Raw genomic sequence first — 17,551 nt, 5'->3', positions numbered from 1 at the left:
TTATAGTACACCCTCTGTTCTAGCCCTCCAACAGGTAAGAGACATGTTTCTACTCTCTCTTTCTATTGACCCTCCCACATCTAAAAAACTTACACATAGTTGCTTAAATTTGTCTAGAAAGTATTGCATATCCGTCTTATTAAATTTTTCCTCCTAAAGGGGAGTTCTCATGAGCTTGTTACTAATTTACAAATGATTTTGATGTGGAAAATACCAACAAATAAGTTCATTGATCAATTATGAGTCATACTTGTTTTGGTGGTTCATCTTCAACAAATGTCTCTTTTCTATATGCTAATCTACTCACTTTGATCCTCAAGCATTTCAATATTAAAACTGATCTTGAGGATATCATAACCCAAGACCCTCAATCTTTGTCATCAAACATTATGTCATGTTTGGGAACTTCAAAATTTCTAATATGAAATTTATTAAATTTGTCCCCTCTTGAAAAAGATGAATTATAGAAAACTCATGGCGACAAACTTTCTCTTATAGACCCCCAATCTAAGTATTATGCTACTCACCATTGCCTAAAGTATCTTGAATCTGAGATATACAACATTAAATCTTCTTTGCTGGGCTTACATGATAAGGTCACAACCTTGACCTTTATGATAGATTCCTTCATGAAGGAAATAAAAGGAATGGTTATTGAGGATGTGGTCGTAGAAGAGCAAGTACAAGAGGTTCTTGTTGTTGTTAATCCAATCAAGCCTACTTCCCTTCCACCTAAGGATGGGAACGGTCGGATCTAGACCGGGTCCAAATGGACCCGAATTCAGATCCTTTTTTAAAAAGGGAGATTCAGATCCTGATCCGGATCCGGGGGTCTAATTTTTCTGAACGCAGATCCGGATCAACAGATCTCACGAATCCAGTATCGGGTTCGGGTCCAAATGTATTTTTGGAATTTGTTTTAATTTTGTTATGTAGTGCAATATCGATAGAATTTTAAACTTTAATTGATGATAATAATATATAAAATTTTTACTAGTTAAAATCTAAAATACATCTAATATTAATAAATATAAATATCCTTAAAAACATTCACTGATAGTGATATTAGTTTTTTATTTTTGGAAAATGAAAAAATTTCATTAATCAAGAACAAAAAAGTACAAAATATTACTACAAAAAAACAAGAGAACTACAAACTTAATTTGCATCAACATGAGAAAAGAGCACACCTTAGTAAGGGTTTCTCGCAACGCACTCTTCATGTGTATAAAGGAAGTAGAACTCCAAACAAAACATAAAATAACCAACAGCTATATAATAGATAGCTATACAATAGAATAAAAAATCCTCCTAATCCAAGGGTGATCAACACTCACACCTTTGATTGGATATGCATAACCATGTTCTTGACCTCAATCTTCACCTGCCAAGTTACTGTAGTCACCATAGGAACATGGAGGTTCCAAACAGCATCATTCCGTGCTTTCCATACCTCATATGTAAGACTACAAAGGGCTATAGTAAAAAATATTTATTTTATAGACAACACCCCTCCATCTTGTGGATGCAAAAGCATAAATAGACTTACCAACACCATGAACACCCAACCAATACAGAATGTCCTTAAGACATTAAAACCAAACCACATAGTGGACATACATCATTAGCTATAAGGCCCATGGAGAGTAGTATATCTCTTGATTTCAGCCTTTCATTAACAGCTAGTCACATAATGAACCTAGCTTTCGGAATAGAACTTCTATTGCAAACAAAATTCGCCCAAGCAACAGGCTGCCCAGCCCCTAAGAGCTCATGATAGACTAGATTGTTGGAGTATGTTTCCTAATGCACCCATTGTCCAAGCAAATCCTTCACTTTGCATATCTTCTTAAACGTCCAATTTGAAGTTATTGGGACATTGAAAACTCTCAAATTCCATCCCTTAGTATAAACACCATGTATCCACCTCACCCACATGGATTCCCGCACATACGATACGTGCCATACAAGCTTACCCATAGCTGCAAGATTCCAAGCTACCAAATAACGAATACCCAGGCCATCGAACTTCTTTGGAGTACAAATCCTTGCCCAATTAACATTTCCAGGAGCATTGGAGTCAGCCTCCCCATGCCAAAGGTAAGCTCTGCAAATTGCATTGACATGTTTAAGTACCCTCTTAGGAAGAACAAAGATCCAGCACCAAAAATTAGTAATGTTCATCAAGACAGTGAATACAAGTTGCATACGAGCTGCATATGAGACATTCCTAGCTTGCCACGATCTAATTCGAGATATCATTTTAACTATAAGATGTTCACACTCAGCAGCAGAGAGACGCTTAGAATATAATGGAACTCCTGAGTTTCTAAAAGGCATAGACCCTAAATGGATCTTACAGACATCAACAGTATGTGCTTTCAAAGGAGTAGGAAAACCTGCAATATATATGTCAAACTTTGTTGAATTAGCAACCAAACCAGAGGAATGTGCAAAAATCTCCAAGTAAGAAAGAATAAATCAAACAGATCCCAAATCACCTCGATAAAATATCATCAAATCATTCGCAAAACAGAGGTGATTCAATTTAAGTTTGTTACACCTTGGATGAAATCTAAACTGCACATGATCCCTAGCAACTTCGAGCAATCTTGAAAGATACCCCATAAAAATCACCAAAAGCAAATGAGACATTGGTCACCTTGCCTTATACCTCTCCTTGATTTAAATAACGGCATAGGGCTACCATTTAATATCAGTGAGAACCGGGCTTAACATACACAAGTCATAACAAATTTTTATGGAACGGGAAGGAAAATTAAGTGCCATCATACTCTTTAATACAATCCCACTCTAAGGTATCATAAGCCTTCCTCAAATCTATCTTCAAAAGACAAATAGGAGGACAATGTTTCCTCCCATAATGTTTCACTATCCTGGCAGAGTAAAATATTATGCATAATATTTGGACCCTCCACAAATGCACCCTGAGAAGGACTTATAAGATGACCAAGGACCAATTTTAGCCTGCTGCAAATCCACTTAGTAATATATTTGTATAAATTATGACAACAAGAGATTGGTCTATAGTCACCTAGATTTTTGGGATTAAGGACTTTTGGAATAAGATGAACAACTGTGGTATTCCAAGCCTGGAGAAGCTTCCCATTTCTAAAGAATGGTTGAATTACTTCAATTACATCACCACCAATAACAGACCAAGAAGTCTTATAAAACTTGCTATTAAATCCATCAAGCCCTGGGCTCTTAGTATCAAGAATACTCCACATCGTATTCTTAATCTCCTCAGCTAAAAAAGTAAGAGATAACTAGCCTTGGTATTCGTCTTCCAAAATAGGCCCCTCGCAAATAAAATCCATATCAATTCTTTTGCAGCATTGCAACTTAATGCACAATAAGTCCTGATAAAAACAAAGAAAAGATGATTGAATCTTTGTATAATCAGTAACAAGAGTGCCTTTATCAAAAACAAGAAAAACACGATTTGAAAGTTGCTTTTGTTTAATACTTTGATGAAAAATCGAGAGCTTTCATCATCAAACTTCAACCAATTCAGTTTAGCCAAATGACTAAGGTAAATACCCAAGTCAGATTTGGCCTTCCTAAGTACACTCCTGAGGGACTAAGACTGGATCAGAAGGATACAAATGTAATTGTTGCTGAATATTAAAAAGGTTACCCTCAGCTTGTAGCACAACAGCTTGCAAGTCATTGACTTGGAATTTATCCTTCAAAACAGTTTTCAACATCTTTAGTTTTTAGGAAATTTGAAAGCTTTAATAGCCTTAAATGGAAGAACTCCAAGCATCTGAAACACACTCAAGGAACCCATCCTGCTCAACCCAATGATTAAAGAACTTAAAATTTTTCTTACCCCTAGGTTGCTTGATGAACTGAATTAACAAAGGCGTATGATTACCAAGAAGCCTGTCAATCTTGCTAAACACATGAGCCTCCCCACTTCTTTTAATCGACCAAGTAAGAAAACAACCACTAAAGTTCAAATCATGAAGGCCACAAGAATGCATACAATTTCGTAAAGGAAAATTCTCTTGTAACTGAACTACATGTCCAGTACACTCATTTACATCAGTCAAATAGTTGAAATCAACCAAAACTATCCAAGGACCCCCCCACATTTTGAGCAAGATTAGTATGCTGTTGAAACAAAACATTACGAACATTAACATTGTTATCACCTTAAATGAAAGAGCTGAAGAAAGAATCACGCGTAACAGGCGTTATCTCTAAATGAACAATTTGACTGCTCATAAAGAGGATACGAACATCCATCTCGCTACCCTTCCAACTAAACACTATCCAACCACCATGACGATAATATAAATTATGAGAAAAGCACCAACCCGGGCAAAGATTCTGATAAAGATGACCAACGTTAGCGCTCTTAAACTTGGTTTCAAGGAAACTGAAAATGGAAACATTATGACAAACAAGAAATCTAGATAACTCCTTTTGTCTTCTAACCATATTCAGCCCCCTAATATTCCAACATAAGATGTTATTCATTGGCCATAGATGAGGCAGCCCCCAGCTCATTACTAGAATCATCATCAACACTTTCAACCAAAAATTCATCATCATCACTAGTATTGAAGCTGAAGAATAAACAGTACAAGGAGGCAAAACAGGGGTTTTAGGGTTACCCGAAGAAGACCTACTAGAACTAGAAGATGCTCTAGAAGATGGCTGCTGCTCTTTCACATGTTTTTCCGTGGACGACCTCTACTCTTTGCCATAGCAATGGCGGCTCAAAGAAATCACCAAGCAGAGAAAACCTAGAAGGAGAACTAGAGATAGATGGTCATTTTTTTAACAAGTACTTATCGAGGTACTGATAGTGATATTATTACTTATTATGTACTTTATTATGCAGTATAATTTTCGACAAAGTACATCATGCATTTTGCAGTATACTATTCTAATCAGTACATCATATATTTTACACTGTAATTTCGATAATTTATTAGAAAATATATAGTTTTTTACCGAGAACATCATATATTTCCCAGTATATTTTTTTAAATAGTACATTTATATATAAAAGTGTAATTAGTTTAATTGTAATTTATGGCATCCATCAATGTATAGATTTTTCCAAAAATGAAAATTTATAAATATCATAAATCCAAAAAGAAATGTCAATTAGTCAAATTCCATTAATAGCGTCCAATGAAAAAAAGAAAAAATATCATGCTCACAATCAAACTGCCTTATGCTATTATTCAATAAAATTAATAGACTGTATGATTTCATTTGTTGTCGTTTACATATTAGATTTTATAAGTTTATTATTAATCTTGATTATTTATTTTGATCTCTTATTTTGATAATTTGATATATTTTAAGTTTCATTATTTATGATTGTCATTTAGATACTTGCTTTAGATCATATGTGGATTTTACTTTCATCAAGGGGGATTTATTAAATGACGAAAACTCAAAACACATATTGATTGAATCTGTTAAATTAATACTTAAATTAATTGATTAATTATCAAATTGAATTAAGCATGATTGATCACGTTATAAGTGTTTAAATAATATTTAATGTTTATTTATAATATTTTTGCTTATTTGTTTAAGTCAGTAAAATATTATTTACCAATTAATATTTGAGTTGTACGTTTAAAATTAAGAGATTAGACTTGTTGATTTATATTACTATAAAATTAAATCTTAAGTAAATTTGTTTCCTAAATAATCTTACACGCTTATTAATTTTTTTCACCATTGAATTTGAATAATTATTTAAACGGATATTTCATGATATACCACTGATTTTATTCGAAATTCACCATATACCACACGAAATTTTCTAATTCACCATATACCATTGAGTTTACGTCTGTTAGCACATAATACCATTAATGACAACTGCCGTTAGTGTGCCGTTTGTGGTAAATTAATAATTCACCATATACCATTTACTTTTTTTATTTTCATCAAATACCATTTTTTTTTAAAATATACTCGTTGGAATTATGATAAACAAAAGAAGTGTCATACAAACCAAGTAGTTAACATTTTGTTCAAATACAACTTGACAATAAACAATGTTCATCAAAAAAATGACACTAAACAATGCTAAGTAGCAGTCTTTCTCTTCCCCCTAGTGTTGCCTTGCTGTGAAGAGGAAGCTCCATGTGCTGCCTTCTTTGATGATGCCTTTTTTGCCTTGCATGTCACTGCATTGTGGCCTAGTTCTTTGCATAGGCTGCATTTGTTATTCTTATGCCTCTTTCCTTTTTTTTGCCTTATGAGCAGCTCTTCTCCTTTGCTTAGGTGGTCTGCCAGCATTTCTTTTCCTTTGGGGTATTTTCTTCTTCTTTGGAGTAAGCTTTTTCCTTCTTGGAGGGTTACTTGGTTGAGATCGTTGACGTTGTGAGGATTGAGGTTGTGAGGGTTGAGGCTGTGGGGATTGAGGTTGTGAGGGTTGAGGTTGTGAGGATTGAGGTTGTGAATCTCCAGGGAAAACCTCATCTGCTGCTGGGGTAGCAAACACTCTTACATATTCAATCCCATCATCATCAACATTCAAAACAGGGACCTCTACAGCCACAGTATATGCCTGCTGGGTCAAAAGCTGCTCCTCAGCTTTTGCTTCCTCTGCCATTCTTCTGTTCTCTTCCTCCATTCGCCTAATATTTTCAGCCCTGTTCTTCAAAGTTTTTGCCCAACTAGCTTCTGCAGACTGAAACACAAGGGATGGTGTTTCTGTCTCTTCTATAAACACTTCAATTTCACTATTCTCTTCATTCCACTCCCACATTTTTAACATTGCCCCATCATCAACTAACTCTAACTTACGATTTGTTCTAGGTTTAGTGACAAACAGGGTGAAGTATTTAGGGAGATATACATTCTGTTTCACTGAATCCTCAAACATATACTCAATTAACTCCATCAAATTGGTCTTATCAGTGTCATCCACCCTCACATCAAAAGTACCCCCTGGAGTACAAACTAACAACCACAATGAACTTATCCTAACAGCAACATTTACCAACAAAACATTACATCACAATCCAAATTATAAATTGCATAAAAAACAAAAACACATCACTTTAGCATAATTCAAATTCGTATGCAACTTATCACACTTAACCCTAACCCTAACTCAATTTTGCAAAAAAAATACAAAATCAGAACTCGAAATGCAAATGGATAAGGATAGGTACCTTGCGTATGCTTAATCCACCGAATTAGCGAACTTTGTGCGAAATTCAATCATGACCACCTGTGTTTGGGTTCTAAATCACTTCACAAACTTGCAATTCACTTTACACAAATCGATTTTAAGGATTTTAAGGATTTTTGATGGATTTTAAGGGTTTTAGATCAATATAGACGAATACAAAGTTTCTTGAATGGAGAAGAAGAAAGATGGAGGATCAGTTTTTTGAAGAAATACGTTGTGTTTGGGGAAGTCAAGCCTAACCATGGCGCCTGTTGAATGCGTAAGGGCATACTGGTAATTTACCATAAACGGCACACTGACGGTAGTTGTCATTAATGGTATCCTGTGCTAACGGACGTAAACTCAATGGTATATGGTGAATTAGAAAATTTCGTGTGGTATATGGTGAATTTCGAAGAAACTCAGTGGTATATTATGAAATATCCGTTATTTAAACTAGTCTAATGATATTTATTTTCTTTTTATATGGAGTATCATATATTGTTATTATTCAAACTAATTTTTCAGGTTTACGATTTGTAATTTTAAATTACAAATACTTAAATTGTGGAAATTCAAAATATCATACTAGTCGGATTTGATGTTAGCCAGTTAGATAATTAGTTCAAGGATTTGAACTTTACTTCATTTCAAACTGGTACAACTAAATCTAAAAAAACAATTGATGAAGAACTCGAGATATAAAACGGCTACTAAGAGGTTATCAATTCTATAAAAGCTCCTTATCATTAGAAAAAGAAGAACACACGCCTAACACCAGCATTCGCTCCAAAATTTCAAGTTGAATATTAATTGTTCTTCAATTTCCTCTGAATTATTACTTTTTTTTGTTATTCTCAGTTTATAGAATTATATTTGTTCTTATTTTAAGCTTCTTGTTAGAACGCTCTTAAGTGTTCATATTTCTCATTTGTGAGAGTTGGGTGATGTGTCTTTTATTAATAAGGGAATTGTAGATCATTCTTTAGGAGAAGATTAGGGTGTGTGAGAAGATATGTAGATCTTTAGTGATTTTCTAGGTGATTAGAGTATTTGTAGCTGTACCTTGAAAAAACCTATCGTGTTATTTTTGTACTTTGTTTTATTTACTTGCAAAATATCAAATCGCCAAAAAAACAATTTCTGAAAAACTATTTGACGCATATCTGCAAAGCCTTGAAACACCGTTGAAAAGAAAAATAAAAATCCGCCAAACACTCTACTCCCCCAACCATTACCACAACAACCAAACACACCTTGTCCACTCCTTCCCCTCCGGCCACCAAACCCCCCCCCCCCCAACCTCTATGATTATCTCTTGTTACTCAAATTGTTAACAACAAAAATTTCTAAATCCTCTTATGATATAACTCCACCTTTATTACAACTCAAAATGCTATTCAACAAGATTAAATTCTTTAAATATTGAACATTTCTTCTCAAATCGAGAACACTCAATAATCTCTATTATCACTATTTTTTATCGAAGTAGCATCAATATTTTTAAACTTGAGAAACATCTGGTTTCACCACCAAATCAATGGCGAAATTGGCACAAAACATAATTACAAGTCTGCATACATCAAAGATAAATCTCCTCGTCTTGTTTTGATTTTATTTTTTGTATTGATTTTGTGGGAACTCATAAATGTACAAATGCAGAATATAACAATAATCGTTGAACATCGATAACCCAAGAAAACATGTATATCATATTATATGAATCAATAAAAGTATTAAGAATTGACAACATTTTATGTGTGACTTATTCTACAACAATGTAGGAATTGTCTACATAAAGTACTATCGACTCATAGATTATTATCAATTGGATACCTTAATTAGTTAACTTATATCTATATCAATGATGTGTTTGCACTAGCGATGTTCAAAATAGACCTAATGATCTGATATTCAACCGACTTTATAATCTAACCCGACTTAAAAATGGATTTACATTTATGTAAAAATCAACGTGGACACTAAACCCGATTTTTGAACCGACCCAAAATACTGAATTCCGAAATCAACCCGATAACCCCAATGAACACCTTTAGCTAGCACCAAGAAAAAAAAAATCAAAGAATAAAAAACTTTTCTTTTTCTATTTTCTCTTTTTCGTCAGTTTTTTCTATCTGACTACTTGATCTATTTATAATAAAAGGTCAAAATCCTAATTGAAAACTCCTTTTCACATAAATTCTGATTTTTTACAATTAAAGGTAATTGAGTACTTTCACTTTAATATTATTAACCCGATCAAAATTATTATTATTATTATGTTTTATCTATTTTGTCTGTCCTCTAAGGATCATATATTTAAGTTTATTACGTGGAATCTTATTAATCCAACAATGTATGTTATCCTCTATCAAGTAACGTCCGCATATTGAATTTACTATTTAACCTCTATATAAATCCTATACATATTTAATTTAATACGTATTGTTAGATTGTTTCTCGGGCATAATCCTTCAATATCGTCTCATTGGATATGACAATATTAGAATTCTATGTCTTACGATATCAGATTTTGCCATTATAGTAGACAAATCTTGTGATCCTAAAATGTGACCGCAAAATCCCTTCTTGCTTTCTTTGAGTATTAACTAATCTTATTTGAGTTACAAAAATGCATGGACATGCTTTAATTCTTAATTTTTACTCGTAAGTGGCCCAGATATCAATTCTTTCAAAATAGAAAGACTTGTTTAAATTTGTAATTCAACTACTCTCATCAAAGCATGGACCCGCGTAATCATTGTATTTATAAGCATGGTTTAAGACGGCATAAGATAAAGTTAAAGTTAGAACAATTCGTTAATGTATTAAAAGATTAATCTAAGGAATCCATCAAACACGTTTCCATATTTTAAGAAATTACAATATCACATGTCATTAATCACTTAAATCCAACTCTTTTGATAAAACTAAAGACTGATAGATTATGGTTTTAGTTTAACTTGTGGGGTTTCAATTCTCAAAAGTTTCTGACACTCCTACTCAAAATCTAATCATAAAATTTTGTACATTTACGGGTCAGCAAGATAATTGTTATTAGCAGTCGTTAATGACCACATAGAAAAGAATACATTATAGAGTTTTTCTCATACACTAAAAACAGTAAATGAAGAAAAGATTAGTCATACACACTGATGGAGAAAAGGACCAAATATCTCGTTACATAACATCGAAGTGCACAATGGCCATTAACATGTCTTTTGCCATGTAAACCTACAACGACAAACCATTAAAAGACAGTTAGATTTTTGCTCTGTAGAATCAATACCTACGATACAAAGGCAAGGGAGGACGACTTTCAGCAGCTCGGTGATACTCAGTGTACCGTCTATCAGAAGTATAATCGTAATTCTCTCGCCTTCCACTAGTTCTATATGTCAAGCCGCTATACACTTGAGCGGGTTCTCTAAGCGAGTAGGAGTCCTGTTCAATTGGAAGTCTTGACTCCCGAGAAGAAGGGATCAAATCACGATGATCTATGACTGTATTCCTTCTATAAGGATCATCAACTTCAGAAACTCTATCATAGGAATATGTAGTGGTGTATGCTGGTAAAGACTGATATAAAGGTGCTGGAGCCACAGCTGGTGGGTAGGATTCTCTCTCATAAACAGGACGTTCGTAATACCTGTCAGTTACAACCATAGGAACACGCCTCATTTCTTCCCTGTCAGCTACGACCAAAGGAGCACGCCTTATTTCTTCCCTGTCATGTTCGTAATACCTGTCAGCTACAACCAAAGGAGTACGCCTTATTATTTCTCTGTCAGCTCTGGCCAAAGGAGCATGCCTTATTTCTTCCCGGTCAGCTACAAGCAAAGGAGCACGCCTTATTTCTTCCCTGGCGACTCTCCGGCTTCTTTCCCGTTGTAAATGTCTGGCTGCTCCTATAGAGCTATCCTCTACCCTTTTCCTTTTCCTGTCACGATGTGCTGATGAATTTGAAACAGCTGCACTTCGGCTCGTGCTTGCCGCTTGCAAGGCAGCTGCTTTTCGGCTTGCATTTGCTGCTTTTTCAGACGAATTGGTGACAGGTGTTCTTTGGCTCCTGCCAGCTGTTTTAGTGGATTTAGCTTTCTTACTGGTCTCATGGAAAAGCTTACACAAGTTCTTAACCTGTGGGCATTAACAAGGTAGGTAAGGCAAAGAAACTCTCAAGACCATTAACATCCACACAGTGAGCAGCAGTAGTTCAAAAACATGGATAAATATGATTCATGGAAACCAAGTACAATAATCTGATACCTGCTCGCTGTTCAGCTGGAAATCGAACTTGTTTTTTGTGTAGTAATTATCCTTGAGAACTTTTTTGAACTTTTCCTCTGCTAATGGCACGCAATCTTCAAGGACAGAAAAACGAACCTGTCAAAAGCAAGGTCAGGAATTTAGTCTCCTATTCTCTACTCTTTATGATGCTGAGAATTGTCCAAGTCCATTTTCGGCAAACCCAAGTTAAGATACACGCAAACTAAATGAATAAACAATCATATTTCAAATTTGACCATGTTAGTTATAATCACACAAGCCACAAATCATGTAATGTCCAAGGAATAGCATACTACGCCCCACAGTAGGCTGTAATAAACTTTAGGAAAAATTATTGTAAATAATACAACCTTTCATTGATCTCCCTATAATAATACGAACTATTGATTAACCATGAACAATACAACTAACAAGTGAATTTTCCACTGGTATACGAAATGACTTATAACCTGTATAACAGGTTTTCTAAAGAAAAATTTAAAAAAACTATATATATGAATAGAATACAAAAATTCAAAATAAAATCCCATCACCCATCTCTCCCCACCACCCACCCATTCACCCCCAACTGCCCCACTGCAAGCAAACCCACCGTCGGCGACCCACCCAACCCTCACACCGTCGACGACCCTCCCAACCCACCCAAATTCCCAATGCCATCGACCCCTCCCTATTTCCAGTGCCCTAATCCCCTTGCCCAGCACCACCCCACCATAGCCAACCTAACCTACTACACACCAGCAACCAAATCCCAACCAACGAAGAAACCCCCTCCCAAAAATCAATTAAAACCATCAAACAAAACCTCACCAACGACTACTATGGTGGTCGGATCTGATTATCCACCCCAAAATCATTTAAACACATCGAACAAAACCACTACCGGCTTCTATGGTGGTCGAAATTGGGTATCGTAGTGTCGTGGGGATGGCCAAACTAGGTTTTGGATATTTGGTAGTGGGTGAAAGATTAAGGTGAGGGTCGTGAAGAGGAGTTGGCTGCGAAGGGGTGGGGTTCAGGTAGGGGGGGTGAGGGTGGAGGCACGGGGGAGGGGTGGAGTAGTGGTAGTTGAGAGGGTGGGAGTTGGGATGGGTTAGTGAAGGGGTGGAAAGGGTGGTTTTGTTTTGTTTTTACTGTTCTTTTGTTTTTTTTTACAAAATGACCTATACTGTAGGTAACTAATAGGTTAAGTTTGCTGGTGGAAAATACACTTGTTGGTGTTATTCATGGTTAATTAATTTTTTGTATTATTGTAGGAAAATCAATGAAAGATTGTATTATTCACAATAGTTTTTTCTAAGCTTTAACATATGCATACCAAACAAAATTTGCTTCAAAAAAATATGAACTGAACCATGGTTTCCACCATAATTGGATGCATGAACGTCCAAAGATAAGCACCCTGAAGCTTAGTCTAAATCAACAGGGAGTCATGCTCAGTCTATTTAATTCCAAGATATTACTTGCAATTGTAATGAAATCTATATTTCACTTAGTAATATGCTGGCTAAACACAATGATATGTACAGTTTATCCATTAAGCAGTCCATAATAAATCATGTACTCATGTAATGAGAATGTCGTCCAGCATATTAATATTGATCTTATTTCTACCTTGCTAATTCAGAGCTTTCCCAGCATGAACCAGGCAAGCTGAACGATAGTAATAACGTCAAGGTAGTTCATGTTTCTACTTTGCCACAAACCACTTATCGACACACTCTGTCAGGCACATCAAAGTTTGGAAAGAGGGAAAGCATCCGAGGTAATAAGAGGTCCTATAGCTTAGGTACAGAACATGTGCCTTATCGAAGTCAGGTGCTTAACAGGCTGCACAAGAGCAAAAAATGACATATGTGTGCCTTTTGTGGTTTTTATGGTTTAAGTGCACCTATTTTCCCATTGCGCCTTCAGTGCGCCATTTTGGGCCTAAGGTGGAACTCATTGAAATCACCTACCCTGACAAAAAAAAGGCCATGAGCCTAGTGTGCCTTCAGCGTCAGTACGTACGCCCGCCTTTTCAAATAGTGGGAATATTCAGAGGTTAATTCAACAATAGCAATGAATCACTTGTAAAAGGCAGGAAGATATACAAGCAAAGCACTATATAGCGGATAAATTTAAGAATACTTCTGTCAGGGAAACAAACGTAGCAGAAGAATCTTTCAGAAGAGATAACTTCAATTTACCAATTACACTTCACATTTCCAACTTCCATTCTATATACTTATCAAGAACATCCTCCACAGTCTACACATAGAAGTCAAAGTACTAAAGAGAAAAAGCAAGATAAACTTAGAGTCGGACAAACCTGAGAAGGAAATTGTGACTTAAATGCCCTGGGTTCAATATTGTAACCCCCAGGGCCAGCAGCCTTGTAGATTCCATACATCATTCTTAGGTCAACATCAAACAAAAAAAGTCTCATGCCCTTGTAAATTTTTAGAACATTCTCTTTTTTTCCAGCTGGTAGCCCTAAAACTTTGTATCGATAACAATCCTTTTTCGTGTCTGAACTGCACATGAATATCATCCCCATGCTATCAATTTTCTTAGATGATTTTCCCTCCTTGGATGGGTTGGACTTGTTTGCATCTTTGGCAACCTTCTCCTGCGAGCCCATTTTAACCATGTTTTTCTTTTTACTCCCTTCCAAGGGGCTCACCTTATCCCCAGATTTGTCCACCACTTCATTTTCTAGCTCCAGCTTATTAATTTCAACACTTGCCAATTCTTCATTCCCTGATTGAGGCTTTTCAGTACTTTTCACAGTTGCTACACCTGAATGACTTTGAAGAGCCTTCTTTTTTCTGATTATGTTAGGTTTCTTATTGATTTTTACAGGAGTTTTCACCTTAGCCTTCTCTGGACCCTTCTCATGGTCATTATCATCTTTGCATTCTTCAGCTAAGGTGGTATACACATCAGATGTCGTTTTTTCGTTATTTACATGCTCGTTGGTGTCCACTTTCAATGATTCTTTAGGTGTATTGTTCTTTTCTGAAGGTTGTGGGATTTCCTTGTTAACAATAGCAGGTTGTTTCCGCACCATCTTCTTAACTAACTTTTTCTTAATTACTTTTCTCTTGGGTCTATTGTCCTTCTTGGTTACATCCCTGATATCATCAGTAATGCTTGCGTTTTCTTCTATAAAATTTTTCTTCCTCTCTGAAGGCATGCCTATTAACTCATCTGCATCAAGTTTACTAGGTTCTTCATGAATTTCCATAGCCTCTGTCATTTTTTCCATTACTCCAGGATCAGAAGAAACCAATTTTTTGTTGCAAGTAGACAAATCTTCTGCAATCATCTGCATTTCATCTCCAGTTCTAGCATTATTTTTGTCAAGCCCTTCCAATGGTGCTTCATCATCTTCTAGCTTCTTCTCATTAGTTAATCCTTCATTAACTTCAAAACTGCCAGAGGCTGTGGAAGAAGGTTGTGGAATTTTCTTGTTTACAGTTGCAGCTTGCATCTTCAACATCTTCTTCTTAACCAACTTTTTCTTAATTACTTTTCTCTTGGGTCTATTGACCTTCTCAGTAACATCCTTGATGTCATCAGCAATGCTTACATTTTCTTTAGTACATTCTTCCTCCCGCTTTGAAGGCATGCTTACTAGCTCATTTGCATCAAGTTTACTTGGTTCTTCATGAACTTCCATAGCCTCTGTCATGTTTTCCATCACTCCAGGATCAGAAGAAACCAAATTTTTGTTGCATGTAGACAAATCTTCTGTGATCAACTGCTTTTCATCTCCAGTCCTAGCATTATTTTTGTCAAGTCCTTCCAATGGTGCTTCATCTTCTTCTGGCTTCTTCTCATTAGTTAATCCTTCATTATCTTCAAAACTGCTAGTGGCTGTGGAAGGTTGTGGGATTTCCTTGTTTACAGTCTTCTTAACCAACTTTTTCTTGATTACTTTTCTCTTGGGTCTATTGATCCCAGTAACATCCTTGATGTCATCAGTAATGTTTACATTTTCTTTTGTACATTCTTCCTCCCGGTTTGAAGGCATGCCTACTAGCTCCTTTGCATCAAGTTTACTTGGTTCTTCATGAATTTCTGTCTCTGTCATGTTCTCCATTGCTCCAGGATCAGAAGAAACCAAACTTTTGCTATAGGCAGACTGATCTTCTGCAATCATCTTCATGTCATCCCCAATACTAGAGCTATTAATGTCAAGCCCTTTCGATGGTGCTTCATCTTGCTCTAGCTTCTTCTCATTTGTTAATCCTTCCTTGTCTTTATAGCAGCCAGTGGCCGAGTGACCTTGATCACCAACTTCTCTGACTTCAAGAGTATTTTGCCCCTTTTCTTCAGTTCTATCAACATTCATCTCAGTCGAAATATCTTTCTCAATATCATTCACTTCAAGAGCATTTTGCTCCTTTTCTTCAGCTCCATCACTGAAAGATTCAGATATTATCTTATCCACCTGTTCCTCTAAAGGAACTATTATTGTGTTTGAAATATCATTCTTTTCGCCCTCTCTTTCTGAAGCAATATCAGCTGATTCATCAAGACTATTCTTCAAAGGCAGAGGTTCAACAGGGACAGATTGAATACCTTTGGTTTGTGATCTAGATCCCTTTCCTCGGGTCCCTACCATATTAATCTGCATGGAAACAATAAAACTCGGTATAATTTCTGAACAGTTAGAACACCAAATAAAGGTAATCTAAAAGGTCCACACAAAATTCATTGGTGGAAAAGGTCCACTAAAGTAAGGAAAATTTTGAAAAGCCTGCTTGAATTGCGTCATATAAGTTATAAAGAGCATTATTCACAAATTCAGTTTATAGCATACACAAAGAGAATTTTTATAGGATTGTTAACAATCATTGTAAGAGCTTACAGATTGCAAAAATTTAAAGCTAAGCAATAGAGATTTTTTCGGTCTAGCAATTTAAGCGAACTATATATCTCAATTTGCAATTCCAAACATTTGCAAATAAACCACTTAAAGCTAATTCTTACCAAACAACTAACAATCAACTAGCCAAAGCCAAAGAGGGCTAATAAACTGAAGAGCACACATCCAGTAGTTAGCACCAACGTAACCTTTCATCCACAATTAAATTTTGATATACAAAATCTTGATTTCTAAAATTAAACATAGATGAAGCACCAAGTAGATTTTAGGAACTAATTGGGGTTGAAATTTAACATCAATATAACATATCCTCACTGAAATTCTTTTTTGACTACTAATTTCTATCAAAATGTATGCTCAATTTGCTAGTTTATTGTTAACCTTTCATCCACAACTAAATTATAACATAAATTATTCACATATCCGCACCAAATTCATTGTTAATTTTTAACATTCCGTTAATTCGCATAAAGTTTAATCAAAAATTTCTAACATTCTATAATCTAACTTACAATTAAAATCTCTATTCCTAAATAATCAAATAAATCGATTGAAGATTTAATTAAAGAGAAGAAATCTCAAATTAATTGGATGAGATTAAAACAAAAACTAACAAGTAACAAGTAGATCTCAAGAGAAAACAGTCGACGCCCGACAGCAAGCAGTAGACTTGAGCGTGGTGCAGCGGCGACAACGTGGATGGTGGTTGGCGTGGATGGTGGTTGTGGGTCGACAATTCGTGGGGTTTTTGTTTTAAACGACAAAAAACGTAGGATCCAGGCGACAGAGCCTCTGGATGCGCGGCGCACTAAAATGCAGAAAATAAATGAAAAAAAAACAAGAGAAAAACTAGAAAAAAAAGAGGAAAGAAATGAAGATAAAACATGTGGCAAGTGAGCGCATCAAATGGGTTTCCGAGTCTAAGACTCAAAAGGCATTACAAGGTTCTCGTAGGTTTTTGCCTTTTAAGGCTCTATAAAGCATTGTGAGGCGCTCAACTTGATTACAAAAGGCACAAAGCGCAACGAAGTATAAAAGGATCTTGGAGCCAAAGCACATGCCGCAAGGTGAAAGCTCAAGCCTTTCGTAGGAAACGGGGCACATGATTGGGCTCAATAGCACAATGTCTCATTTTTCAATGTCTAATTGTTATAAAAAGGAGAATAGCAAAAATATTAAAACGTAAACGAAAATAAAAACTGAAAAAT

The 17,551-nt window shown here is 35.6% G+C and overlaps 1 protein-coding gene across 1 annotated transcript; it reads right to left on the bottom strand.

Annotated features, from left to right (window-relative positions):
• Positions 1 to 10,211: 10,211 nt before the first annotated feature.
• LOC130826825 (uncharacterized) lies at positions 10,212 to 17,330 on the bottom strand. Its single transcript, XM_057692418.1, has 4 exons — positions 16,958 to 17,330; positions 13,779 to 16,085; positions 11,447 to 11,563; positions 10,212 to 11,317 (listed from the first exon to the last, which is right to left on the bottom strand). The coding sequence occupies exons 2-4, from the start codon at positions 16,077 to 16,079 to the stop codon at positions 10,463 to 10,465; spliced, it is 3,273 nt and encodes a 1,090-aa protein (XP_057548401.1). The 5' UTR covers positions 16,080 to 16,085; positions 16,958 to 17,330; the 3' UTR covers positions 10,212 to 10,462.
• Between the last annotated feature and the right edge of the window lie 221 nt (positions 17,331 to 17,551).

This window comes from Amaranthus tricolor, chromosome 11, assembly GCF_026212465.1.
Source record: "Amaranthus tricolor cultivar Red isolate AtriRed21 chromosome 11, ASM2621246v1, whole genome shotgun sequence".
Lineage (NCBI taxonomy): Eukaryota > Viridiplantae > Streptophyta > Magnoliopsida > Caryophyllales > Amaranthaceae > Amaranthus > Amaranthus tricolor.
This window is presented reverse-complemented; position numbering and strand designations above follow the sequence as displayed.

Bases quoted from the DNA above. Each gene is read 5' to 3' on its own strand.
- LOC130826825 (XM_057692418.1), bottom strand. From the start codon at position 16,079: ATGGTAGGGACCCGAGGAAAGGGATCTAGATCACAAACCAAAGGTATT. The intron at 11,564-13,778 runs GTTTGTCCGACT...TGCTTTTGACAG, and splicing joins AGTCACAATTTCCTTCTCAG to GTTCGTTTTTCTGTCCTTGA. The intron at 11,318-11,446 runs GTATCAGATTAT...TAATGCCCACAG, and splicing joins TCCAGCTGAACAGCGAGCAG to GTTAAGAACTTGTGTAAGCT.